This window comes from Periophthalmus magnuspinnatus, chromosome 1 (assembly GCF_009829125.3).
Source record: "Periophthalmus magnuspinnatus isolate fPerMag1 chromosome 1, fPerMag1.2.pri, whole genome shotgun sequence".
Taxonomy (NCBI): Eukaryota; Metazoa; Chordata; class Actinopteri; order Gobiiformes; family Gobiidae; genus Periophthalmus; species Periophthalmus magnuspinnatus.
In genome coordinates this window covers 21,029,327-21,057,078 of record NC_047126.1, presented here as the reverse complement: position 1 = coordinate 21,057,078, position 27,752 = coordinate 21,029,327, and the positions used below count along the sequence as shown (strand labels likewise).

General features: G+C 38.9%; 2 protein-coding genes across 4 annotated transcripts in view; one reads left to right on the top strand and one right to left on the bottom strand.

The window, feature by feature from the left end:
• tmx2b (thioredoxin-related transmembrane protein 2b) overlaps nucleotides 1–27,752 on the bottom strand; it is a 157,917-nt gene that overhangs the window by 98,743 nt on the left and 31,422 nt on the right. The gene's annotated exons all lie outside the window — the stretch shown is intronic.
• slc43a1b (solute carrier family 43 member 1b) lies at nucleotides 280–27,450 on the top strand. 3 transcript variants are annotated; one of them, XR_008649110.1, is made up of 16 exons: nucleotides 280–386; nucleotides 6,346–6,500; nucleotides 7,230–7,413; nucleotides 7,893–7,948; nucleotides 8,110–8,186; nucleotides 12,055–12,147; nucleotides 13,512–13,645; nucleotides 14,159–14,298; nucleotides 14,893–15,033; nucleotides 15,143–15,178; nucleotides 17,224–17,356; nucleotides 18,145–18,274; nucleotides 18,620–18,693; nucleotides 22,460–22,583; nucleotides 23,483–24,397; nucleotides 27,135–27,450. XR_008649110.1 is itself a non-coding variant. In XM_033973551.2 (15 exons), exons 2-15 carry the CDS (start codon nucleotides 6,347–6,349, stop codon nucleotides 23,687–23,689), a joined length of 1,683 nt encoding a protein of 560 aa, XP_033829442.1. In that variant the 5' UTR covers nucleotides 280–386; nucleotides 6,343–6,346; the 3' UTR covers nucleotides 23,690–24,495. The 3 variants fall into 3 exon arrangements, 1 of the variants encoding a protein (XP_033829442.1); XR_008649108.1 differs by having other exon boundaries at nucleotides 6,343–6,500; XM_033973551.2 differs by lacking the exon at nucleotides 27,135–27,450 and having other exon boundaries at nucleotides 6,343–6,500; nucleotides 23,483–24,495.

Below are 27,752 nucleotides of genomic sequence, written 5' to 3'. Positions count from 1 at the left end.
AGGTTTAGTAGTGGTAGTAACTGTAGTAGCAGGTAAGATGTTAAAGTAAGTAGTCACTATCAGTTTGTCTTGCAAGTTGTCCAAAATCCTTATATTTTGCAGAAGACATGTTAAGTGCTTTTACTACTTGTGCATCTTTCAAGTAAGTACTTTTAACTAGTACTCCTGTTCATTTGCAGAACAGTTCCTGTCTGTGTCCAGCCTGAGTGGAGGGGGCGGGTCGTTCCTTTTTTGGACAAACTGCTTTGGTCAGAGGAGAGAAAGTCCATGTGTCTCTTCCACAAGTCTACTGCATGGAGCCACTTTGCTATTGCTGCGTTTAAGGAATCTACACAGGGAAATCACATAATCAATAACAAACTTCACACAGAAGATTCTGCTAACAGGTATGAACAGATGGATATCTTTTGCTTAAATATTATTGGTGTAATAATAGTTAATAGTTTTCCAGTTTAAGGTTCCTTCTAGTTTAGGTTTACTAGTTATGCTTGTTGTTTTTTGCCTGGGGGGGTCACCTCTCCACAGATCTGACCTGTAAGTTGACCTGCTTCCCTCCATGGACATAGATAAGTTTAATGCCCTGCTGTGTAACATTCAAGGCAAAGCAAGAATTGAAACGAGCTGGTCTAACTTCACTAGAAAAACTGTATAGTGCACCTTTAACTTTATGCAAAATGTACCAAACTGTAGGTCTGTGTGAACTTTGTTTGGCTGAATGTTGAGGGCTTCACAATACTTTTTATAATTAATTTTGTAATCCAGATTTGGGAATTACGATTACCCAGTCTTTCATTATTTATAAATAATGCTAAAAATGCTAAAAACCTTGCCTATTCTTTCTAACCCTAATCCTACCTATTTCACAAATATAAAACTCTGATAAATATTTACCACAGTACAAACAAACAAAGTAATTATTAAAAACATGAACACATTGTGACTGTCATAGCTTCTGTGTCGTTTCAGCTCTCACCTCTGTTTCTATTGTTATTCACATGCCAGCTTAAAAATACAGTACATTTAGTGGGCACATGTTTAAGCCTCAGAGAGATTTATGGTTCCTGCTACTGTCCAGTCTCACATGTACCAGAGCTCCACGTGTGCATGAGCTGTATACAGGATATTTTAGTGACACCACAGAGCTCCAGTCACTGCCCTCAAAACTAGGTCATTGCATCATCTGTATACTTTACACTATTTCAATGTAAACAATAATTTCTACTGGAAAAAAAACCTGTAAGCTTTTGATTGGCCCATGATATTGCCTAGTATAAAAGTGTGGATGAATTATATATGTGTATTTTTTTATATATTTTAAAACGTTTTAGTTTAAATCTGGTGCCAAATGTTTCCAGTCCTTCCTCTAACTCAAAACTAAGGAGACTGCAAAAGTCATTGTGTGCATGTGTGTGAATTAACTGTGATTAAAGTTTTTGTAATTATTACTTTATTTGGTAGAATAGTACATTTCGTAAATATGGATTATAGTTTTACATTAGTCAAGTGCCAGTGTATGGCAAAAAAAAATAAAATAAGTAACGCTACGTTCTAAAGTAGAATACCTCAGAGCGTAGCATTCATCCGAGGACGGGACTTAACATTCTATTGCAACCATGGCAACATCCATCCATCCATTTTCTTCCGCTTATCCGTGGCCGGGTCACGGGGGCAGCAGTCTAAGCAGGGAATCCCAAACTTCCCTCACCCCAGACATGTCCTCCAGCTTCTCCGGTGGGACCCCAAGGCGTTCCCAGGCCAGCCAAGAGACATTGTCCCTCCAGCGTGTCCTGGGTCTTCCCCGGGGCCTCCTCCCGGTGGGACATGCCCGAAACACCTCCCTAGGGAGGCGTCCAGGAGGCATCCTGAGCAGATGCCCGAGCCACCTCAGCTGTCGCCTCTCGACGTGTAGGAGGAGCGGCTCTACTCTGAGCTCCTCACCCTATCCCTAAGGGTGCGCTCAGCCACCCTGCGGAGGAAACCCATTTCGGCCGCTTGTATCCGCGATCTTGTCCTTTCGGTCATTACCCAGAGCTCATGACCATAGGTGAGGGTAGGAACATAGATTGACCGGTAAAGAGGAGCTGATTCTCATCCCAGCCACTTCACACTCGGCTGCAAACCGCCCCAGTGCCTGCTACAGGTCCTGGCTCGAAGAAGCCATCAGGACGACATCATCTGCAAACAGCAGAGATAAAATCCTGTGGTTCCCAAATCAGACCCCCTCCGGCCCCTGGCTGCGCCTAGAAATTCCAGTCTCTGCTTCCTCCTCGGAGGATGTGACGGTGGGATTGAGGAGTTCCTTAAAGTATTCCTTCCACTGCCCAATAACATCCCCAGTCAAGGTCAGCAGCTCTCTGTCCACACCGTAAACAGTGTTGGTGAAGCATTGCTTCCCCCTCCTGAGGCGTCAGACGGTTTGCCAGAATTTCTTTGGCAACACATGGCTCCTATTCTCCTGAGCCGTCAAGTCTAAAAAGCAGACTTTTTGACAAGACAAAGCAAATATAGATATAAAATTTTGACAAAAACACATTCAACATTTCTTTTACTCCATGATACATCTATGGCACAATTTTCCCCTAAACACAGTAATGCCAAACAATAACCTCTTAGTGGTTAGGGTCGCAAATATTGATTTTTGATATTATAGTTTTTCACAATTAGGTCAAAGTTAGAGATAAGATCAGGGTTAGGTTTAGGAAAAGGTAAGTTTAGGGTTTTGGGACAGATTTGCTAACTGGGACTTGGCAAATCTGACCTGTAGCCTAATTTTTTAGACAAAAGAAAATTATAAATACATAAGAGTATTAGTTAACTGTATTTCATGGATCACAAAAAACTCAGTTAGTTAGCTTTGATTGACATAAAACACTAAGCCCTGCCCCCCAGATGAAATGCTGAGAATCTAGGGAGTCCCTCTAAATATGTCATCACTACTGAAAGTTACATACAAAATGCAGAGACAGTTAACGCACAAGCAAGGCATTTTCCTTTAAACATTGGTTTAACAAAATAAATTTAAAATAAAAATTTTGTTTTATAAGTCTAATCCATCAAAGCTGCTAGCCGCTGTGTTCCAAATAGGAAATGATTATGGGCAATGCTATGAACATTAATAAGGGACCAATCAGCTGCCTTCTTTCCCCAAGGTCGCTCCTGCTAGCATTAGCAACAGGTTTGACTGACAGCATTGCTAAGCGCCCACCCCCTGCTAAACCAGTGGTACGAGCGGGAAGGGGCTTTACCTTCCACAGCTAAACTCTATACTGGCCTTTTGATTGCTATGATACTCACACTTACTGATTCCACTTCTTTATCTATGGTCTATTCATAACATTACACACCATGACATAATAGGAAAAAAAAATAGCCCAATTATTTAAATGAGAGGGGTCACTGATGTAACCTTGCATTAGCCTTACTCTCAGATCATAGTTCATGCTTTGACCCTTTGAACCTAAAGTAGCCACCCACAGGCCTAACTGCTTCGAACAGATGCATGTCAGAGGGGCGAGAAAACTATTCTATTTCTGACTGCAGTTGCATCATTCACATATCATGTCTTAAGCCTGTCACACACTACATGATAATTTGCCCAATTTAGGTCCCAATTTGCTTCTCCCAAACTTCTGGGAAACATGACCCGACTTTGGATCTTCACATGTGATTTTGAATCCGTTGCACTTCTCTAATGTGGTGTCAGATTGTAACCACGAAGCTGCACCAGCCAATAAAACAGTGTCAGGGACAGACGGAGAGACGAACACAGAGGCACAAGTTGCAAACTCAGGAAAGAGAGAAAACTGTAAGGCGACTTTATTACTCACCTTGCGTAAAGTTCTAAAGTTCTAAAGTTTGAAAGTTTCAAGTGTTTGAATCCAATCTGAAGCATTCTTTAAAAGTAAAAAGATGAGAGTAGAGCCTCACGTGTATCTATTTACATCTTTGCTGCATGGATCAGGGTGAGGGTAGTGCTACAGTAAACACAACTCTATTTCCTGTGAAGTTTAACAACAGCCTTCTGTGCATTAAAAGGATTTATCTGAACTATCGCACCACATTTCACAAATAATAATAACACACTTGCATCTAAAGTACATCTCCGACATGTTAGTGCCATATGAACCATCTCACACTCTGAGGACTTCAGGGACCGGTCTCCTGCTGGTGCCCAGAGTCAGGACTAAACATGGGGAGTCAGCGTTTCAGTTTTATGCAGCTAAAACCTGGAACAGTCTTACTGAAGATGTGAGACAGGCCTCTACTTTGACAATGTTTAAATCCAGGCTCAAAACAGTTCTGTTTAGCTGTGCATATGACTGAAAGGTTTTTATTCTGCACTTTTCTGCTTTAATGTTAATTTTTGTGATGATTATCTGTGATTATTTACATTTTGATTTGTTGTATTGTGATTTTAAAGTCTTTCTTATTCTGTAAAGCACTTTGAATTACCTTGTGTATGAATTGTGCTATACAAATAAACTTGCCTTGCCTTGGCTTAAAGTAGAAGTGCAATCCTTTGATATTTGGAACATTTTAGAGTTTCAAAGTGAGTGTTTTTCCTCTAGACAGGAAATAGCTGACACGAGTTGCACTATAGTTTTGATAGCTCACAACTTTTAGAATATGGTGTGCAGAGAATAATATTTAATACATGGGGGCAACTAAAATAATATCGTTTAAGGTGCACTATGTAAATTTTCTGGTGGAGAGCCTGCCACCAACCTGTCTCATATTATTCATTTGGCCTAGAATGCTCACATGCATTCTAACTGTGAGTGGGCTTGCCTCTCCACAGACTTGGCCTGTAACTTTGCATGGTGCCTCACCTGTTTGTCTGTGTCACATGTGTCAATCTCAAGGCCCGCAGGCCAAATGTGGCCCTCCACATCATTTTATGTGGCCCTCGACAGGGTAAATTAAAAGATATGATGGTCTTAACATGTCATTTTATCAGGAGATACACAGTTACACAGCCATATTTTTACATCTAGGCAAATGCATATGCAATATTTGTAACTTGAGTAAGTAATAAATGCAGAAACAGTTAATTAACAAGTAAAAAAAAGTAGTTAGATTTATTTTAAATCTGGCCCTTTGAGGGCAGCCATTTTGCTGATGTGGCCCTTGGTGAAAATGTGTTTGACACCCCTGGTCTATGGGGACATAGATAAGTTTAATCCCGTGCTGTAGTACATTTTAGTTAAATTAAAAAAAAGTTACACAGTCCTTTAAATTGCATCCCTTTGTTGTAAAGCAGTGAGTTTGGGGGTTTAGTAAATAAAACAAATGATCAGGTTCAGCATTCGTGAATTGGCCTTCTGGATATGTCATGGAAAAGCACAATGTTATCTATAGACAAAATTCTCTCATGTCCTTATCTGGGAGAATGATGGGAGAATGAGTAAGGGAGAGGACAGTCACATCCATCTTAAAACAAGTGTGCAGGATCTGAGCAGGCAATACAAAATGTGTAAAAAAAGACATGGGTCCTCATGTGCACCAAGCTACTTTATATCTCTCACCGGGATGTAACGATTTGCAGCCCTTCATAAGACCATTCTAAAATCTAAAAACAACCAAATATCTCATTAATTAACTAACTAATATTATATTGTATATGTTATTTGATCCTGAATGGCTAAAGGCATCAGGCATTTGTCAGTTTTCTTCAAAGGTACGCTTTGTAACTTTTCTGGTGTGCGTCATAGACCACTTGCTCATATTCATGGAAGGAATGGTTAGAAGGTTCATGGTTAGAATGTTCCACGGAATGGCATTAAACTTATGTAGCTGTAAACAGTTCGGCAAGGTCAAGTTACAGGTCTGATCTGTAGAGGCATCCTGGATGAACAAGTTTCCTTTCTCTAAACAAGTAAAAAAATTGTTGCACTCTCACAAAACATTTTGTAATAAATGCCAAAAATAACAATATATTATTGATACAGCTGCCAACAAAACTGACACTGTATCACCAAATTTAGTATCACGACTGATATATTTTACCACACCCTTTTTGAATGAAATCAGCATATTTGATTGTTTAGTACCTTTTTTTTTTTGTGGAGTATTCTGCAGTAATGATAATTGCCGGGTTTTTTGTCTTGTACTTTGAATGCTTTTTTCTTAATAGTTTCAGCTAATTTAAGAGTAGTTTTGTTTGAGTCCAGCTTGTAATGTAATAGTGTAGGTGAGGTAAGTTTTTTTAATTTAAATACATAATTGCAGTTTGTAACACTGTATCACCAAATTTTGCATCACGATATACTGATATTTTAGCACACCCCTATAGTGTTATCTATATAAACAAAATGTCCTCCTCTGTTGTGTATGTTGTTGCAGTAGAATGGCTCCGAGTCTGGCACAGGCGTACCGGAGGCGCTGGTGGATGGCAGTCACAGCGATCATAGAAAACCTGCTGTGCTCGGCTGTGTTGCTGGGGTGGGGCTCTCTCCTCATTATGCTCAAGAACGAGGGATTTTACTCGCACATCTGCACCGGTAACCCTGAAGGAATATTTGTAAAGAGCAGGGCTGTTTCCTCATCAAAAACATGCCTGAAGTGATTTTGTATGTCATCCATATATGTTTGAGTAATCTTGTGATCTCTTCCGGGCCCCGTTCAATCCCTCCTTACAGTTAGCAGTACAATCAGCCCACAGTCCTACATCACCCCGTATGTGATGTGCAATAGTTTCAATGGTGGAATCTGAAGGAGGAGTGATTTAGCAGCGAGAGCAAAGGGGGAGGGGAATCACAGTGGCAAAAATGAGAGTGAAATTTATTAAACATATTAATACATTGTTTTCAGTGAATATATAAAAGGTAATATTGTGACCTAAATATACATTTTTAGCAATAAATATACCTTGAATAAATGCAAGCTAGGCAATGTCATAATGGGGAATATTCCAGACACAGCACTAGCAGCTCAATGGAGACAGGCAGGTGAAAAATTGCATAGTATATCTTTAACCAAAATACATTTGTGTTAATCTAGATTTTAGTTTTGATAAGTTTACCAAAAACTTTAATAAGATGTTAGTTTAGTTTACAGCATGATTAAGTACTTGTCATGTCAGTGCCATGATCTTACATCTAAAAATAGTGAAACATGCCAATTTAGAGACCTCTACATCTGCACCATTACCTTTCCAATAAGAACCAATTTATAATATATCAACTATAATATATAATAAACCAATAGTAATTTATTGTCTTTCCTTTCAGAGAATGAAACCGTGCCCTCTAACCACTCATTCGAGCACAGCGGGGAGTACGCAAGCTGTGTGGAGCAGGAGGAGATCCTGAATCTAGGTTTCACCATCGGATCGTTTCTCCTCAGCGCTGCAACTTTACCTCTGGGAATTTTAATGGACAAGTTTGGACCACGCCCACTCAGGCTTGTAGGCAGGTGGGTGTAATGATGTTTTACTTCCATGTGGGGGCAGGAGTCAGTGCAATTTGGAACCTGACATTTATAACGACTAGGATATTGGACTTGATACATTACAACTAAAACTGACTAGTCATTTCACCTGACCTAACTCTTTACAGGATCATTCAAAATGACATGGTTGTCAGCAGTAGCAACAAGGATTTGGTTTCTACAGGCGCACTTTAAATTTAGCAAAAAAAACCTGCTGCTTTGGAGTTTAGTGAGTTCTGACATGATCAGACAGAGTCCTGATGGCGTTAAGAGGTGGAACCACACAGTCTATGGGAGTCTGAGGATTATGAGGTCTCAACCAGGGAAACTGGAGCTAATAATGCAGATTTACTCTTGTAAGACTTAAATGAACAGCTTCAGATATCCCTTGTCGGAATTTTCCTAATATTTATTGTTTTTTTCAAACCACATATCATTTTACAGATGAACTTTGTTTCTTTCAGTTCATGTTTTGCAGCATCGTGTGCGATGATTGCCACAGCAACGTACAAACCTGAAGGTAAGTTTGTGTCATAGAATTTCTAAAATACAGACAGGACAAATAAAGTTTAACCTCAACCTGAAGAAAAAACACATTAGAGGCATTAGCCTTTTTAATCTGGCATTTTAAATACTTTGATAAGTTATTTCAATGTATTTTGTATTATTTTTCTGTTTTAGTTCTGTCCATGCTCATCTTTTTTGCTGTTTCATTTAACGGTTTTGGAGGAATTTGTCTGACCTTCACATCACTCACAGTAAGATGTTTTTCATATAAATGTTTATGATTAAATAAAAAAATACATATTTTAGTAGACAGAAGCCTTGTTCTAACCTTTGACTATATAAGGTTTGGTCTCATACACTGCACAATCTAGAGACACAAACAAGAAGAGGAGTACAGATATGTGATGTAGGTGAGACTCTTTTGTTGTAGAAAACCCTGTTTAATTGTTGAAAATGAACTGAAGGTCTGAGTCAAAGAGTTGTCTTTGTGGTTGATTTTAATTATTTGCAAGAGGAGACAACACAAAATGGTACAGAGATCATTCAATGCTGCCCATGAATGGAGCATCTTCACTCATTTTACACAGAGAAATGACAAGGTCATATAAAAGATACAATTAAGTGCATCAGAATTACTACTGTGACAGTTGATAACAGGAAGAGCACATAATCTGGTTTATCTAAACCAAAGAATGTGTTTTTCCATTCTTATGCTACAGCTTTATGTTAGGAGCTAATGCGTCACTCATCAAACAAAATGAATTAACAAAATGAAACTTCTCTGAAGATAAGCAGTGTTTAGTATTTCACTCTGATTTGACAGTTTTTCAGTTCCATGTACCGGTAATATATGTGCTTTCCTGAATACAAATACATAGATCATGCTTGTTCCCGACTGGCCAAGCCACCTGTCAATCACATCAAGAGCAGGCACAATCTTTGTGACGTATTAGAGAAGTGTGTTTTGGACGTTCAGACAATTGTAAAACAGTGTTGTGCTGTAAGTATGCTAGTTGCTGTTAGCAATACTTTAATGGTAAACCTCTGCTCTGACCTCTGAAAGCTGTGAAACACACTTGTACACTTAGTGAATTAGGATGGATCAGAATGCACAAGGTAAACGAGGAATAACTTGCAAACCACTTCAAATAAAGTAGTTCTGTTTTTCATGTCTTGCGAATGTAGGACAACAAACAAAGCCTATTACCGTTAGTGACTGTAGTTTCTTGTTTGACAGCTTATTTATGTGTGTTTTGGAAAACAGTGATTCCGATTGCTCTAAAATTGCCTTTTATCTAGACCAATCAGAAGCCTCAGTTAGACTCATGCCCCTCTTATGTTCTGTTCAGATTCTCAGCCTTATCACGCCTCTGCCCTCAGAGTAAATTTAAACAGCTCCTGACCTGGCTTGTGTCTGGCACTGTTATGGTCATCTGAGTCCAGTGTTTGTTGTGGGACATTGTTGTTGATTTATCTTGTTGTCTTTTGCTCCAGACAGCAACAGGTCACATTCATTTATACAAAAATGAACATGTGTCATTACCAAATTCTACACATATCACAGATTAAGAAAATACAATTCTGAGTGTGTACTGGTGGTGATGAAAATGGGAGTTGAACGACAATATGATGTCCTGAAAATAAGCGATTTAAAGATGGATCAAACATTCATCAATCACAAATATAACTTCAAGAGGGCAAATGAGAAGGGGAAACAACTAATCTAATTTCTAATATTAACAACCGATCAGCACTGGAGCATTTGCAGACTTCTACCACTTCCTCAAAGTCTCAACAAAGAACTATAATAATGGCTTACACTTGTAATGCGCTTTTTCAAAGCGCTACACTATAGTCATTATTCATTCATTTCCACACTTGGTGATGGTAAGCTACTACTGTAGCCACAGCTGCCCTGGGGCAGACTGATGGAAGCGAGGCTGCCAATCTGCGCCATCGGCCCCTACGAAGACCACCTATCATTCGTGCACACACCACTTTCATACTAGGCAATGTGGGTGAAGTGTCTTGCCTAAGGACACAACGACAGAACTTGGTCCGACTTGGTCAATTGAGGGATTACACTCTGTGTAATCCCTCAGTTGTCCAGGTCTGATCCATCACAAAAGAAAAATAAAATCTGCCAACTGGACAAAACGTTGAACAAAGAACAAAGAACAAAGAAACAAATGTATGTGACCAAAACACTGATAAGAGGCTGTATCAGAATGTCAGACAGTGCCAGCTCTAACAACAGACAAGGATACTGATTCTGTAGAAAATGATGTTTTTTCAGTCCCATGCAATATTTTTTCCTTGTAAGCAGCCATAGTTGTTTTGATACGGAGGAACCATGCATGCTCCTGATTAGCTAATCCAATCACGCCTATCTATTCTTAGGTCACCTGTGACCAGACTCACATCTTCGGAAAGTATCGGAGAAGTGTATATTTGGATCCCAGGCAACTGCACAAGGACATTTGCTGTGACAATCCAAATCTGAAAAGATGTTTCATATTTACATAATTATACATAATTACTTTGTCAAACTTCTTGTCTTTATCCTTCATTCCTGAATGTGGCAATACCACTTGTGCTTAACTGAGTATTTTTAGCCATGTAACTGTACTTTAACTTGAAATTGTCAGTACTCTTTCAACAGCTGCTCTCAAATAACACACCCATTTAGCTTTAGTCCTTGTTTTAGTCCAAGTCTTGGTTTAGTCCTGGTTTAGTTCTGGTTCAGTCTCTGTTTTGTACTGCTTGTTTTAGTCATAGTAAGCCTATAGCCCAGTCCTGGTTTAGTCCTTGTTCAGTCCTGGATTATTCCTGATTTAACACATAGCCCATAGAGACACGTGCAGTAGCTTCGGTAGCTTCTTGGCCTCTTCAGGTCGAGTCTAAACTTAGCGCCGGTCTAAAATTCACATGTGTTCAGCCAGGAAATGTTCTCATGCTTCTCCCATACTCTCCACTCCACATGGCAATGCTAGAAAGAGGCATGGCTTATACAAACCAATAAAATGAAGGAAACCGACAATACTATCACTGAAGCTTTTAATATTTTCATTTCAACAGTAATTTCTATGAAAACATATACAACTGTCAGAAGTGAGTGGAGTACAGTTACTTCAGAAATAATACTCCCTAAGAAGAAATACAAAGTAGTGGTTCAAAGTATTTGGTGAAACTACTCAAATAAGAGTAACTGTAAGAGCAATTGTGAGATGATGTAACATTTGATTTATAATTTAATTAAGTTAATGTCATTTAAATTAGATTAGGAAATTAAATTTGATGAAAGTGTCTGTATTTTAGAAAACATTAGCAGTTTGTAGTTTGCTCTTTGCTGCCCTGGTGTGGTGCTTGACGACAACTGCAACCTCAGAGAACTAGGCAAAAATTTTACTTCTATCTACTTTTTTTTTTTTTTTTTTTTTTTTTTTTTTTTGTTAGCTTAACCTCCTGAGATCCGAGCTCTTGCATGACATGCTTTATTAATTTGTCTTTGTTATTTGGGCTGATTGGGACCTGATGAGTGTAAAAACAAAGAATTATCTTTTTACATTATGTAGTCTCTGAGAAAAAAATATGTAAATCAAATGTCCTCATATGTGGACATTTTAAACATTTTGATAAAACATTTGAATAATGATTAACAAAAACTATTTATTAAGACCCTGAGCACAGCAACATTTGTCCTGAATGTAAAAACAAAATGAGAAACAACAATTGTGCCTCTTGGAACAATGTGTCTCATGTGAAGAGCTGCTGACAGGAGCAGGAAGAAAAACAAAAAAAGAAAAATTTCTAAACATTCTAAACTGTTAAAAAATTTATATATATAATATATTTGCATTGTTGCTGGTCTCAGGAGGATAATAAACAAAGTTTGAAAGTTCAATTCTTATTTCTTATGTCACTGTGTCCCTCCCGTTTCTGCATACATGTGAATGCATGCGCCAACGTGAAGGATTTGTACATATAAATGTACAGGGCCATGTGTATGTCAGATATAAGGCAGATCTTTATTATTTATCTTCCCTGTGATGAGATTGTTGAAGTCTGACTGTTTGCCAATATCACACCGCTTTATTTGTGTGTTTCTGTTACTCACAGCTGCCAAACATGTTTGGAAACATCCGCTCCACGATTCTCTCACTGATGATTGGCTCCTATGCCTCATCTGCTGTCACGTTCCCGGGAGTCAAGGTAAAGCCAGTCGCATTTCAAACCTTGTTTAGTCCTGCTTTAAACCTAGGCGTGTCAAGGTGATTCATATAGACAAAAAATAGGGCTGCATGATTTTTTTTTCTCACTGACATAAAATCTGACTAAACGTTTCCTGCTTTAGGTCAATTAGGATTACCAAAATTATTTTTGTCTGTTAAATGCCACAATAATGACAGATAGATTTTTTAAAACAATTTTTCATTACTTTCTTTAAAGTCAGAAGTTTATATTGAGTAAGATTACAATGCCTTTAAACAATGTGAGAAAACCCAAATGATGATGTCATGTCTTTGATAGCTTCTGGTTTATTGACAACATTTTAGCTCATTAGAGACACACCTGTGCATGTATTTGAAGGCACACCTGAAAAACACTGCATCATGAGAAAGTTAAAAGAAGTCAGCCAAGATATCAGAAACAGAATTGTGGACTTGCTTAAGTCTGGTTCATCCTTGGCTGCAATTTCCAGATGCCTGAAGGTGCCACGTTCATCTGTTCAAACAATTATACGAAAGTATAAACCCCGTGGGAAAGTGCAGCCATCATACTGCTCAGGAAGGAGACGGGTGAACGTGCTTTGGTCTGAAATGTGCCAACCAACCCAAGGACAAAAGCAAAAGACCTTGTGAAGATGCTGACTGAAGCTGCTAAGAGTGTGTCATTATCCACAGTGAAACGTAACAATATGCCAGAAGCCATTACTCCAAAAGAAACATAAAAAAAATCCAAATTACAGTTTGCAATTGCACACAGGAACAAAGTCCTTCATTTTTGGACACATGCCCTCTTGTCTGATGAAACTAAAACTGAACTGTTTGGCCAAAGTCAGTGTTTTGGAGTGGTCATCACAAAACCCTCATCTCAATTCTACTGAAAATGTATGGACAGACCTGAAAAGGCATGTGCGAGCAAGGGGGCCTACAAACTTGGCTGAATTACACCAGTTCTGTCAGGAGGAATGGGCCAAAATTCCTGCCAACTATTGTGAGAAGCTTATAGAAGAATATCCAAAATGTTTGAATCTAAGGCATATAGTAAAGGCAATGGTACCAGATATTAATGAAATGCATGTAAACTCCTGCCTTTGAAGAAAGTAATGAAAAATTGTCTAAAAAGTCCTTCCTTCATTATTTTGGCATTTAGTAAATAGAAATAATTTTGGTAATCCTAATAGACCTAAAACAGGAAAAGTTGAATCAGAGACAGTGATGTGTCTTTTTATCTAGTGTATGTAAACTTCTGGTTTCAACTGTATCTGATTTGGAATACTTCAGGTATTACATTTTACAGGTAAAAGGTGTTTAAATCTACAGGGACTTTAAAATGTACCCTCTCCGCTGTAGCTGATCTACGATGCGGGCGTTTCATTCAGGATCATCATGTGGACCTGGTCTGGTCTCGCCTGTCTTGTCTTCATCAACTGTTTTCTCAATTGGCCCCTGGAGTCCTTCCCTGCTCCAGAGGACATAAGATACACGTCAGTATTTCATTCACTATAGATTATGTTCACATGACAATCCCTATAGTCTAAACTGAGCTGGAGGGCAGGTCTGAATTCTATGGTGGGATTTGCTGTTAATCAGATTGCAGATTTGTTGACCCGGTGTATGGTTAATATCTACGTAATTACAGGGAAACATGAACCAAAAAACTGGAGCAAAATTCAACATCTTCTCCTGAAGATATTGTAAAAAAAAATATAAATAAAAAAAAAAAAGGATTTCCCTTCTGTGTATATATATTCTCATAGACAAGACATTACACTTTGTGCCATTTTTTTTATTTATTTTTTATTTTTATTTTATGTGGATAGCCCCAATAGTTATACACAAAAAGGTCATGGGTTTGATTCGTCGGGTCTCATTTGATGATAGTTTGGTTAATTATCTCTTTATGTGCATATTTTAAATCATAGGTCTTGTTAACATACATTTCATTATTTTCTTTTTTATATTCACATATTTTGTTACTGATTTGTCCCTGTTTGCAGTAAGAAGGTAAAGATGAGTAGCATTGTCACGAAGGACATTAAAACCGGAGACATGCACGTCACTCCAGTCACTACGTTTGAGGAAACTGTGGACTCCAGACAGGAAAAGGACCATTCAGACTCGCAGAGCGCCCCCCAGAGTAAGACACACTTTATATAAGGATATTTTAGCTACACATATGCACATAAATATAAAGGGCTTTTAAACAATCTGTACTGTTGTGTGGTGTCTGCATGTAATAAGGGTGTTTTATCCCCTATGAACCAGGAAGTGTTTCTGGTTCACTGTAACCATGCTAGTTGTTCTGGCTTCATTGTGAAATGAGCTTTTAAACTCATCATGGTGAATAATTTGGATGTTACGAATGTGGTTGGAAAATGAGGAATAAACTTTGACAGATGCAAACAGTTTAAAATTAACTAATTCTTTTTTCACTTTTAAAAATAGTAAAACTCAGGAGGAGCTCAGAGTCGCTGCTCCTCCACATTGAGAAGAGTCAGCTAAGGAGACCATAGGGATTGGTTTAATGTTTTTTCTTTTTTTCATGATTATTTACATTGTGGATTCTCACAGGAGGCATCAAAACTATAAATGAAGACATATGGCATGTAGTAAACAAAAAAGTGAGAAATAACTAAATATAAAGGTTTTATATTTTAGATTGATCACTTGTTTGCTCACTCTCCTGTTTTTACTATTGTTATTACTGTTACAATTACATATTATTTTCCAGGTGCAGTTCCTCTGTGCCGCTCCGTCTGCTCTCCCATCTTCCTTTGGAGCCTGATCACAATGCCCATGACTCAGCTCAGGCTCATCTTCTTCATGGGCGCCATGAACAAGATGCTGGAGTTCCTTGTCACCCACGGAGACTGTATGCCTTTTTAAGAGTTTATACCACTATAATGTTGTCTATATAGTACTGTACTTTCAATAATAGAAATATTTATCTACTTTATTTTCTGTGTTTTGGTCTTTTTCAGCCTCAGAAAATCTACAGATAGAGGCAGAGACACAAGGTATGTTTCTGGCACTAATGTTTAATGTTTTCTTCTTTTCAAACACAATTTCGATACTAAGGAATAAACTTGATAGTGTATATTGATTCTGATACCCTGATGATAATAAAAACACACTTTATTCAGACAGTAGAAAGTAATTTTCATCATTAAATTGTAGTACTTATATTACCATGTGGTCGTATGTCTATGTAATCTCTCAGTCATTGAGGTATTTTCGGTAGTAGCTCATAGGCGTATATTAGTTTATGTGGTTTTATACTTGTTCTGATACAGCTTAAGATCATACTAAAGCTATTCAGGAAAGGTTAATTTTTGTCCTGTGAATGTGACTTTTTGAGAATCAATACTTATACCCTAATAATGTTTGATCCCTGAAATACACTATTAAACGTTTTGGTGGAGGATTCACCAACAACTTATCTCCATGAAGGTAAGGAATGTTCCACCATAGGTCAGGTCTGTGTCAGGTGAGAGTGCCTGTTCAAGGTACATCTCAGCATACTAGCAAGTCTAATGCCATACTGTGAAATATTCTGAGCAAAGCAATAATATTTTCTTTCTCCAAGGAGACAAGCTGACAAGTAAAATCTCGTCCAAATCTCGTCCTCATCCTCCACAGGTGGTCTCATCCTTTTCCCAAGCTTGGCTCCTCTACCAGAGGCCTGGGAGCTTTAGGGCACTGCAAAGTTTGCTGTTTCTATTCCTGTTGCTTTTCTGGACTGTGATGTCTGATGTTTTTCCTGGGATCTGCTGTAGCCACTCCTCCAGTTTGGGGGTTACTGCCCCGAGTGCTCCAAAGACCATGGAGCATCACTCTGCCTTGCACTGACTTCACCTTCCAGACATTCTCCATCTCTTCTTTGAGGCCCTGGTATTTCTTTAGTTTTTTATTCATTCTCATTCTTTCCTTATGTTCCCATCACTTGACATTGCAATGTCTATCACAAGGGCTTTGCTCTGTTGTTTATCCACCAACACAATGTCCGGTTGGTTTGCCATCATCATTCTGTCAGTCTGTATCTGGAAGTAACACAGGATTTCAAAGGTGTTTCCCACATTGACCTTGGGCTCTCCAGTCAATACTCTTCACATGTATGATTTCCCTGCCAGCATCCTATACCCTGCAGTTATGTGCTGGATTGTCTCAGGAGCCTCTTGGCACAGCCTACACCTTGGGTCATGTCTGGTGTGGTAGATCTGGGCCTCTATCGCTCTGGTGCTCAAGGACTGCTCCTGTGCAGCCAGGATGAGTGCCTCTGCCGTCCTTCAGACCAAATCTCTGAAACCATTGGTAGGATTTCTTGATATCAGCCACTTCAGTTATGTTCCGGTGGTACATCCCGTGCAGGGGCTTGTCCTTCCATGATGGTACCTCCAGCACCTCTTCCTCTGCACTCCACTGTCTGAGACATTTGCTGAGCACGTCATGTGTTAGGGCCTTGTCCTTGATGTACTTATGGATTCTGGATGTTTCATCCGTAACAGTGGCTCTCACGCTCACTAGTCCTCGGACTGGATTTAGATTTGGGATGGGTCCCTCCATACATGGTCAGAAGCTTTCATGTCTTAACATCTGTGGTCTATATCTCCTCCTTTGGCCATCTTATGATTCCTGCTAGGTGTCTGATTACCTATTGCCCAGGTCTTGTTCTTGCCATTAAGCTGACTCCTTAGGACTTGCCTTCCTTGTCTGAGGTATTTGGCCGTGGCTGCTTTCCTTGTTTCCACTTCAAGATTGCCCTTTGCTTGTGGGATACCCAGGTTCTTGCAACTGTCCTCAGTGTCTGCTATTGTTCTTTCTGGTAGTGAGACCTGTTCTGTATTTCATTATATTATGTACTATTTCATTGTACTATGTACTCTATATAGTATTTCATTGTACTATGCATAGTTTGTAGTAATTTTTGCCTACTGACAATGATATTGGAAGTTTTGATCAGATTATTAGTTCCAGGGTTATTCTTAGACCTTGATAATAAATCCACTTAAATTAAACATGTGTCCCTCTACTTCCCTCTTGTGGTTGTTTGCTCTTGTTACAGTTGGTTTCTACTCGTCTGTGTTCGGTTCACTGCAGCTGCTGTGCCTGGTCACGTGTCCAATGATTGGGTACATCATGGACTGGAGGATGAAGGAGTGTGAGGAGGAGAACGCAACTCCAGAAACTCTGAAAGGGTAAAAACTTGCCAGAATCAAGGTTTGAGATGTTTTGATTGCTAGTGTATTGACAGGAATACAACTGTTATTATATACATTGATTTATAATGTCCTTAACAACACCCAATCACTCCTCACACTATATAAAATAATTCTACTGTTGTGACCACCATCCTTCACTCAAACACCATATTTATATATTATGCAAAGTTGGTGAAGTGTCTTGCTTGGCAGCTATGCAATTGAGCCATGTTTCCTGTTGAATTGCCTCCTAACTGGATTAATTCTGACTCAATCAGATCATGAATTGGATTGTAGCATTAGTAATCAGTAGTAATAGTGTTAGTAATAGTAGTAGTAGCAGTAGTAACTGTTGTATTAGTGTCAGTAGCATTAGTAGTAGCTATTGTTGGAGTAAGAGTAGTAGTTGTACTAGAAATCTGGTGATAGTTAGAATAGTTGTAGTTGCTATAGTAACAGCAGTATAGTTTGAGTTGTTGTTGTAATAAGTACTACTGGTTACGTTAGTATTAGTTAGAGTAGTTGTACTGTAGTTGTAGTTGTAGTAGTTATAGTAGTTGTAGTGGTTGTTATAGTTAGAGTAGTTGTAGTTGTAGCAGTAGTGTGCACTATCTCTTCATGCAAACTCCAAAGTAATTCATTATCCATTCAAATCTGTGAGTGAGGAATTTGAATTTCATACCTGAGGTCACTCCAGGGGAATATGTATCAACCGTTCAAGGTAACAAATAGGTAATGCAGAACAATATCAATTACAAAATAACGAAAGTTTATTTCTGTTCTAGCCAATCAGGTCCTCCAAAACGTGACAGGAAGATCCAGAAACTAACCAATGCCCTGAGAGCATTCATCTTTACAAACCTCCTCCTCGTCACATTTGGGGTCATTTCACTCATCGACAATCTACCCATTCAGGTGAGAAAACAGCTACTTTATGTCACTCTTTTGACAGACCTGCTGGCCACCTGCTTGTTTCCATGGACATATTCCACAATATGGCAATAAAATTATCTAGCTTGCATTTATACATCAATCAGCAACGATTATGTCTTCGGGGCTGAATGGCACTATCTGAAGTTAATTACTCTTAATAACAACAGAGATATTAACCATAAACCAGGACAACAACGTATTAAATTTACATGAAGACAAGCAGGTGGCAGACCTTCCACCAGAGATGTTACGTAGGTGAAGTGAGAGTTAGCATAGACACTGTTTGCTGAGTAAAAATAATTGATTTTCTTGTGTCTTGTGGGTCAGATGGTGTCATTTGTTCTGCATACTATGGTCAGAGGATTCATCCACTCATGCTGCGGAGGCCTCTATGCTGCAGTGTGAGTAAAACCACCAAAACTTTGTCTGGAACTGGAACTGTGACAAACATCTGTCTTAACATGGGACAGTCCAACCACAGCTACTAATTTGTATCATGTGTCTGTCAAATGCGGAAGAAATCCCCTCTCGAAAATTCTTGTATTGTATCTTGTATCGAAAATCTATAACTTTTTTTTTTAACCTGAGATAAGTAAGAGTTTGGTGCTTCAGTTGTTTTGCAGAAATCTGTGCCCTTTTTTAATGTAAGCAGCCATGTTTGTTTTTACCTGAACGGAACATCCGTGCAAAGTTTATCAAAGTGTGTGGTTTTGGCTGCCTAGGTAAACCAAAACTATGTATTAAAAAAAAAAAAACTGTATGTAACCTGCACTTTTAGAATTTTAAGAGTACTACAAATACAATCACAATTAAACCTTCGTTACCAGTGCCTTAACCTGCATATAAGGGTCAGTTTTTATCTTTCTCAGTTTAACAGCATATACTGCCACGACAGAGGGACTGATTAATGATTGGCTGCAGGTGCTGGGTTTAGGTAGTGAGGTTTCAGGTCAGAGAGAATCCTTTTAGGTTCAAACCAACTGGATTTCAGCATCTCTAACTGGCAGCTCAAATGAGAGACTCATGGGAGGCTCATTCTGCTTTCTGATTAGATAATCGTCTTGAGAACTAAAACACCAAATTATAACAAAAACAATTTGGCCATATTGGCCATTGTTAATGAAGAACAAAACAATGTTATTGTTAGAAAAAAAACTATTCCTGTGCTGTACTGAGGGCTGTCACTGCCTGCTCACTCCCTGTTATCTTGACCTACGTCATCAGAGGGTGGATACTCCTACAATGGAAGCATAGCCAGACTGACCTGGACTAGACACGCCTTTTCTCTTCAACTCTCAGGCTACTTCAATTTAGTCAACAATTACATTTGTTATCAGTAAAAGCTCTTTTTGATTTGAACATGTTTACCTCATGTCTGGGGATAGTAAAAGACTAAATAAAATCTGAAGAACAAAAGTTGTAGGAGTGAAGACATTTTGCTGTTCATCATCTTCAGTTCTGGTCAGATTTCTAGTGGCCTTATATCTATCTGAAGGGAGGCGTTAACTACACTTAAACAGCTATTGTTTACAGTTTCAGCCTAATGGGTCTACATTCAGCCTTAATGGCCCTGACTAGGTCTATGTTCTCTTTGTTTCCATTGTTTGCTTTGGGTCTGACGATGTAGAGTTGTATAAGGAAGTGATGTCTAAGGCCCCCATTCCCGTTCAAGGAAGGATTGTCTTTCCTAACAAAAAATTCTTCTTTAATATGAGGAATCTGGTCCAATGTGGTAGAATGTAGGAGGCAGAAAAATTCTCCAATTATCAAAATTTATTTCAATCTTCACGGTAATGCATGGAAAAAATAATACATATTTACAAAAATATAACTGTGCTCAACTTAAGCAAAGGCAACCGAAATTAAGAAACTAAGGAAAAACCCACATGTACCCAGTTTATATACCTGCTCAAACCAGAAGCACCTCCACCAGGTAAACACCATTTACTTCTCAAGTATGGTAGGCACAACTTTAGCAGGATCTCATACTACACTGCTTACTTATTAGGGCCTAAATCCCTTTAACTCAAAAACTGTTTAAAATAAAACTATAAACACTTGAACATTACAAAATACACAAAGACATTAAAACAAAAAACATGGTCCAGCCCACGATCACTCCCAAGCCTTTAAAAATGGCAGATATAGGGCATGCCCCCTCTTTGTCTGGACCATGTGGAGATTCAGGTAAGAGTAGATGGATGTATTAAACTGACTTGACAAAATATAACCAAATAAAATATCTTTAAAGTAACAGATGTGTGTGGTGATTAAATTAAAGGTAACTAAACAAAACAAACCTAGAATAGTTCTGTTTAGTTGTATATTGAAAAATTATTGGAAATAACCAAATGTGGGAATAAACAAAATGATGGTGATTTTAAAGGGACAAAAGCCCACTTTGTCAAACTCCCCCCTCAAACCATTTCTTTTCTCTGGCTAAGATCTGTACCTCATTATATTCAAAGGACTGGTTAGTGGCAGTGGTTAGTGGCTTTGAAATGGAGATGTAGGGTGGACTGGGGTCCAGAGGAGCTCTCGTGATGGTGTTGGTACATTCTCTTCTGAAGTGGCTGTTTAGTTTCTCCAATATAAAGCTAACTGCACTCTTCACTACACTGAATGGAGTAGACCACATTACTTTGTTTAAGGCTCGGGGTTTTGTCCTTTGGGTGAACCAGTTTCTGTCTTAGTGTTTGTAGGTTTGAAATAGACCGTAATCTATCTCCTATTGTTACTCCACAATCTAAGAAGGCTAGTTTGTTTTCCTTGGCTTCTTCAAGTGTGAACTTGATGTTTGCATCCACAGCATTAATATGTGCAGGAAAGGGTTCCAGATCTTGAAGTCTGATTTTAGTCCAGTTGTCATCCACATATCTATACCAATGTGTGGGTGGAATGCCTGGATATGAGGCCAAAGCCTCCCGTTCAAATTTTTCCATACATAAGTTACCCATAATAAGAGAGACTGATCAGCCCATGGATTTGCCTATAGAACTTTTCTCTAAACTGGAAATATGTGGTATTTAAACAAATTTCCAGCAGTTTGCCCATTTTGGTCAGCTGGCAGTTGGTTCTCTCTTTTAGCTTGGTATTCTGCAGTGGCCTCTTTGCTGCCTCCACTGCTACTGATGTGGGGATCCAAATGAAAAGAGAGGTCACATCAAATGAAACTATGGTTTCATCTGAATCAATTTGGAGATGCTTGATTTTGCTCACAAATTGTGTTCTCAATATGGTGCTCCTTGCTGCCCACCAGAGGAGCCAGGATGGTCTTCAGATGTTTGGTCACATTGTATCTGATGGAGTCTGTGCTACATATAATGAGTCTGAGGGGTACTCCTACTTTGTGGGTTTTGGGAGGCCATAGATGCAAGGAATTGAGTCACCAGGATACTACAGTTTGTAATACACCTGTCTATCAATGACTTCTTTCTTCTCCAGCTTCTGTAAGCAGTCTATGATTTTCTGTAAACAATAGTTGTTTACAGTTTCAGTGTAGTTAGCTCCTCCCTTCAGATAGATATAAGGCAGTGTCCACCAGCAATCAGACCTGAACTGAAGAAGCTGCTTAGATGAGCAGTGAAATGCCTTCACTCCTACAACTTTTTGTCTAGTTGACAGATTTAACTTTGCCTTTTACTATGCATCAGACCTGGAAAACTGAGGGATTACACAGCTGTCATGTCTGGGGACATAAACAGTCATGTTTTTGGAATATAAAATCAAAATCTTACATACGGTTCCTTTGAGTTCACACAAATACCATGTATTATATTGGGAAAATACTTATTTACATTTTGAAACTTTTGGCATGTGATCACAAAATATTAGATCATTGACAATTAGAGATGTCAAGATTAACTGGCTTATCAATAATTTGCTGAGTTTGCTGAGTTTGTCCATTAATTAACCAGAAGCAAAATGCAATCGATTTTTGAAGCTGTACACCAAAAATATAGGTCTAAATGGAAAAGTTTCTTTTGGGTTGTTTATGTCATTTTGTACCATTCATAAACTTTATTACCAGTGGTAATACAGAACAAGAGCAATGGTAATACATTAGTGTGGATTAAGGATTTGATCGTTTATCATGAAAATTCACACAAAAATGTGATAACATGACATTTCTACTGACATGTCCCTCTGTGTTGGTCATGCCCATAGATATCCAGCAAACCATTTTGGGACTCTGACGGGCATGCAGTCCATGGTCAGTGCAGCGTTTGCTCTTCTGCAGCAGCCTCTGTTCATCCTGATGTTGGGCACACTCAAAGGAGATCCGTACTGGGTAAAATCATAATATATGTCTATTTGTGAAACACACTGAGAAACTAATGTGGCTTTACTAATGTTATAGCCCTAGTAAAAGAAGCAGTATGTAACTTTTCTGGTGAGGGCACGCCACCTAGTTTTCCTTATGGAATTTGCTTTGCCTGCAGTGTTCCTTAGGATGGCATCACATGCCACCTGGCATGTGTTAAACATAATTGTTTATATTGTGAAACATCTTCATGGAGACAAAAGTTACACAGTTCAGCTAGTTAAAATGCATAATTGCCTGCTTATTAATAGATTTGATTTGATTAGATTGGCCTGTAGTCTCCTTATGGAGAAATTCATGTTGGACAACATGGGCAGCAATGAATACATTTTTTTCTAACTAATTATTTTTGTAGTTGACTGGCATTTTTTTCTATTGTGCATTAGTTTTATATGATCAGAATAATAATTTGATTTTATCATTGCAGCCCTAGTTATTCACAAACGGCTCTCTAAAACAGCATGGGAATAATTTAGTTTTGCTTATTTATTTAATGAGACAGGGACAGTGCACAATACAGATTAAATTTAACAGGAGAGATGTGATGTACCAGGTTGTAGCACTAGTACTAATTTCCACCTGAAGTCCCTGGGCAGGCTGATGTTATAGTTCATAAAATTAAACATTCAAAGAAATAGCTTTACAATGACCAAACCATCATATAGAGGTGTGTAATATCATTCACATTGAGTTATCTCAGCAGCATAAAATAATCATCCATCATCCAAAAGCATCCATCAGTTCATCATTCACTCCAAAACATCACACTCTCTCCAGAGCACATGCACATCAGTCCACATTATGGGAGTGTTTCAAAAACCGGGTATGGTTCTTTGCAGTGACTTGCCTCTTCTCTCTCTTTACAGATAAACTTTGCCCTGCTCATTTTTTCATTGGCCGGGTTCCTGTTACCGGGATATCTCTTCTACCACAGACGAAATCTCATCAAGGCCAAAGCGCAGCACAATTCAAATCTTCTCAGCCAATCAGAGCAAGACAACAATTCTCTCTACCAATCAGAAAACAGCAAAGTTCGAGCCAATGGCCACACAGCTAACGGGGATGTTATTTAGGATTGTAGTGTTTTTTTTTTATTGTGCAAATATTGAGTTTATGAATGACATAGAGGAGGTTGGTGAGAAGTTTGTCCTGACCAACTGGTTTTAAAACGAAAGACAAATGCTGCCTTGGGACAAATACGGGTCACCTTTTGTTTTGACAAAATAGTATAATATGAGTTAGGGATGTAACAATATACATATTTCTCACGCTACTGCAATATTTTGTGAAGGCTTACAGTATTATAAGATCTAGGACACATATTATGCTAAATGTATTTTTGGAGCTTCTACCCATGTTTCCTTATCAAAAAACATAGCTTGAGTTGTTTTGAGCGTTATTCATGCTGGTTTCAATAATCCTTTTGTAAAAAGTCCTCGGGTCCTGTGGTTTGAATTTTCACAGGATTGTTGCATCACAAGTAGAAACCCTGTGCAGTTTTGAAGTCGACAAATCATTGACAGACTCGTTTAAAGCAATTGCACCTTCAAATTGGGTTCATTAAAAATGCATGATTAACATTACCCCCCCCCCCCCCAAGCTGGAAAATAATGGTCAGTACATGGTCATTATTTTCAGTGAGATGCCAAAGCAAAGGTACTCAACAGCATGTTTAAAGACCAACAGTATAAATAACAGTACAAGTAATGCATAATATGTGTTCTTTATTAAGTGTTTTAAGGAGGACTATGTAACGTTTCTGGGGAATCCACCACCTGCAGGTCTAGGCAAGGCAAGGCAAGTTTATTTGTATAGCACAATTCGTACACAAGGTAATTCAAAGTGCTTTACAGAATAAGAAAGACATTAAAATCACACAAATCAAAACATAAATAATTACAAATAATCATCATAAATTTACCATTAAAAGAGAAGAGTGCAGAATAAAAACCTTTCAGTCGTATGCACAGCTGAACAGAACCATTTTGGGCCTGGATTTAAACATGGTCAAAGTAGAGGCCTGTCTCACATCTTCAAGAAGACTGTTCCAGGTTTTAGCTGCATAAAACTTAAATGCTGATTCCCCATGTTTAGTCCTGACTCTGGGCACCAGCAGGAGGCCGGTCCCTGAAGTCCTCAGAGTGTGAGATGGTTCATATGGCACTAACATGTCAGAGATGTACTTTGGACCCAGGCCATGGAGAGATGTATACACAAGCAGAGCTGCTTTAAAGTCTATTCTCTGAGCCACAGGAGCCAGTGCAGAGACCTGAGCACAGGACTTATGTGCTCGTACTTCCTGGTTCTAGTCAGGACCCGAGCAGCAGCGTTCTGGATGTACTGCAGCTGTGTTAAGGCTCGTTTGGAGAGGCCAGTGAGCAGGACGTTACAGTAGTCTAACCTACTGGAGACAAATGCATGGATAAGTCTCTCTAAGTCTGGCTTTGACAGTATACCTTTGATTTTTGCAATGTTTTTTTAGGTGGTAAAAAGCTGCAGATGTTATTGATTTGATGTGGCTGTTAAAGTTCAAGTCTGAGTCCATTATTACCCCTAGATTTCTAGCCTGATTTGAAGGTTTTAGAGAGAGAGACTGGAGGTGACTTCTGACACTTTCTCTATGTTTCTGTGGGCCAAAGATGATGACTTCAGTCTTGTCTGAGTTTAGCAGAAGAACGTTTTTTTGCATCCACACACTGATCTGTTGGATGCATTGGCAGAGTGAATCCACTGGTCCATATTCACCTGCTGTCAGTGAGACATAGATCTGAGTGTCATCTGCATAGTTGTGGTAAGACACATTATTGCTGCGTATTAACTGGCCTAACGGCAGCATGTAGAGATTGAACAGGGTCCCAGGATTGAACCCTGTGGCACCCCACAGGTCAGGGACATTTCCTGGCACCCCACAGGTCAGGGTACTCCCTGTTTTCTAAATAGGACTTGAACCAGTTTAGTGCCGTACCAGAGATGCCCACCCAGTCCTCTAGTCTCTGTAAGAGGATCCCATGATCCACAGTGTCAAAGGCAGGACTCAGATCTAACAGGATCAAGACTGTGACTTTGCTTGCATCATTGTTCAGGTGGATGTCATTTGTCACCTTGATAAGAGCAGTCTCAGTGCTGTGGTGGGGTCTAAAACCTGATTGGAAGACATCAAAGGAGTTGTTACTTTCGAGGAAGTTAATAAGCTGTTGGTAAACAACTTTTTCGAGGACTTTGCCCAAAAACGGCAGATTTGAGATTGGTCGGTAATTGTTCAATATTGTGGCATCAAGACTGCTCTTCTTTAGGAGAGGCTTGATAACCGCAGTTTTCAAAGTGCTTGGGAATGTTCCAGATTGAAGTGACATATTAACTATGTGAGTGAGTGGTGACAGCAAACTGTTGAGCACAGACTTTAGAAATTTAGTGGGTAACACATCAAGGCAGCATGTAGATGAACTCAGACTGGTGACAAGCTCTTGGATAGTTTTGTCAGTTACAGGTGCAAAGTGAGTCAGCTCTAAGTGTCCAGGTGGCTGCTGAGGTGTTATTTGCGTTATGGAATTTATGGCATTTTTAATGCCCTGAACCTTGTCATTAAAGAACACTGCAAACTCATTGCACTTAGATGTGGAAATTAGTTCTAACGGCAGTGGAGCTGGGGGGTTTGTTAATCTGTTTACCGTTGCAAACAGGACACGAGAGTAGTTACTACAACGTCCAATAATGTCAGTAAAATACCTTTGCCTTGTTCTACATAAACTGTGGTTGTACATGTGTATTTTTTCTCTGTAAATCTCATAATGAACCTGGAGCTTTGACTTGCGCCATTCCCACTGTGCCCTGACCGAGTCATCATTCCCCCATGGCGCTTTCTGCTTATCTTTAACCATTTTAACCTTCATTGGGGCAATGGTGTCCAGAACATTCAAAACACTCGAAGTTACAGAGTTCAACAAATCATCAACATCAGAACATGAGGCATTTTCAAACTGTATCATTTCCATGAACAGTGCACCTGTTTTATCATTTATATGTCTCCTTCGAACAACTGCAGGACCAGCCTCTGGTTTGGGAATAACAGACAGGTCAAAAAAAGACACAGAAATGATCAGACAGAGCAATATCCACCACATTGACATTTGAGATATTTACTCCTTTTGTAATGAGCAAGTCCAGAGTGTGTCCTCTGTTGTGGGTGGGCTCGCTGACATGCTGAGTCAGACCAAAGGTTTCAAGGACAGAACGGAGCTGTTTAACGTTTCTGTCAAACACATTATCCACATGTACATTAAAATCACCTGTAACGACTAAACCATGAAAGTCTGTGCATATGACTGAAAGCATCTCAGTAAAATCATCAATAAAACTCACAGTGCTGGTCTGTATATGACTAAGTAGAGTATGGAGGGGGATTGCTTTAGCCCCATTTTAAATGAAACATACTCAAAAGATGAAAACATCCCAAATTACAATCTGTGAGTAACTAAATTATCTCTAAAAAATGCACACACACCTCCAACACATCTCCAGGTCTACATGGAGATGTGTTGCTTTGTCTAGAATGTTCTACAGTATGGCAATTATTTAGCTTGCATTGACTCAATTACAGGAAGATTATTGTTGAAAAATACATTGAATACTCAGACTTCTCAGTCTCTTCTCAGATCTGACCTGTAACTTGGCGTCACTTAGTCTCAAAGCAGGTGGCAGACCCTCCACCAGAGAAGTTACATACTGCACCTTTAAGTAATTTCTTCATGTTGGCTGCACTGAAACAGAGCGAGGGTTCATGATCTACAGAGTAGTAGCAGAAGTATTAGTAGTAGTATAAGTAACTATCCTTGGGTTTCAGCCAATGAACAATTTAAAACAAAAATATTGACTACTAAAGGTTTAAAAGTCTTCAAAATGTTGCTTTTATGAAACCCATGAATAGAAGCTTCATAGTAGTAAATGTAGACCCTGTTATCAAACACTGACAGGGATAATTAAAATACTTAAGGCTGTCTGTTGGGGTTCTAATGACAAATGGGATTCTAAGACACTAAGACAAAGGTAAAAGTCTCATCTTTTTTACTACATGGGTCTTAGCAATGTCATAGGGAGTTCAAAAAGAAATAACAGGTTACAACATCCATAGTGAACTCC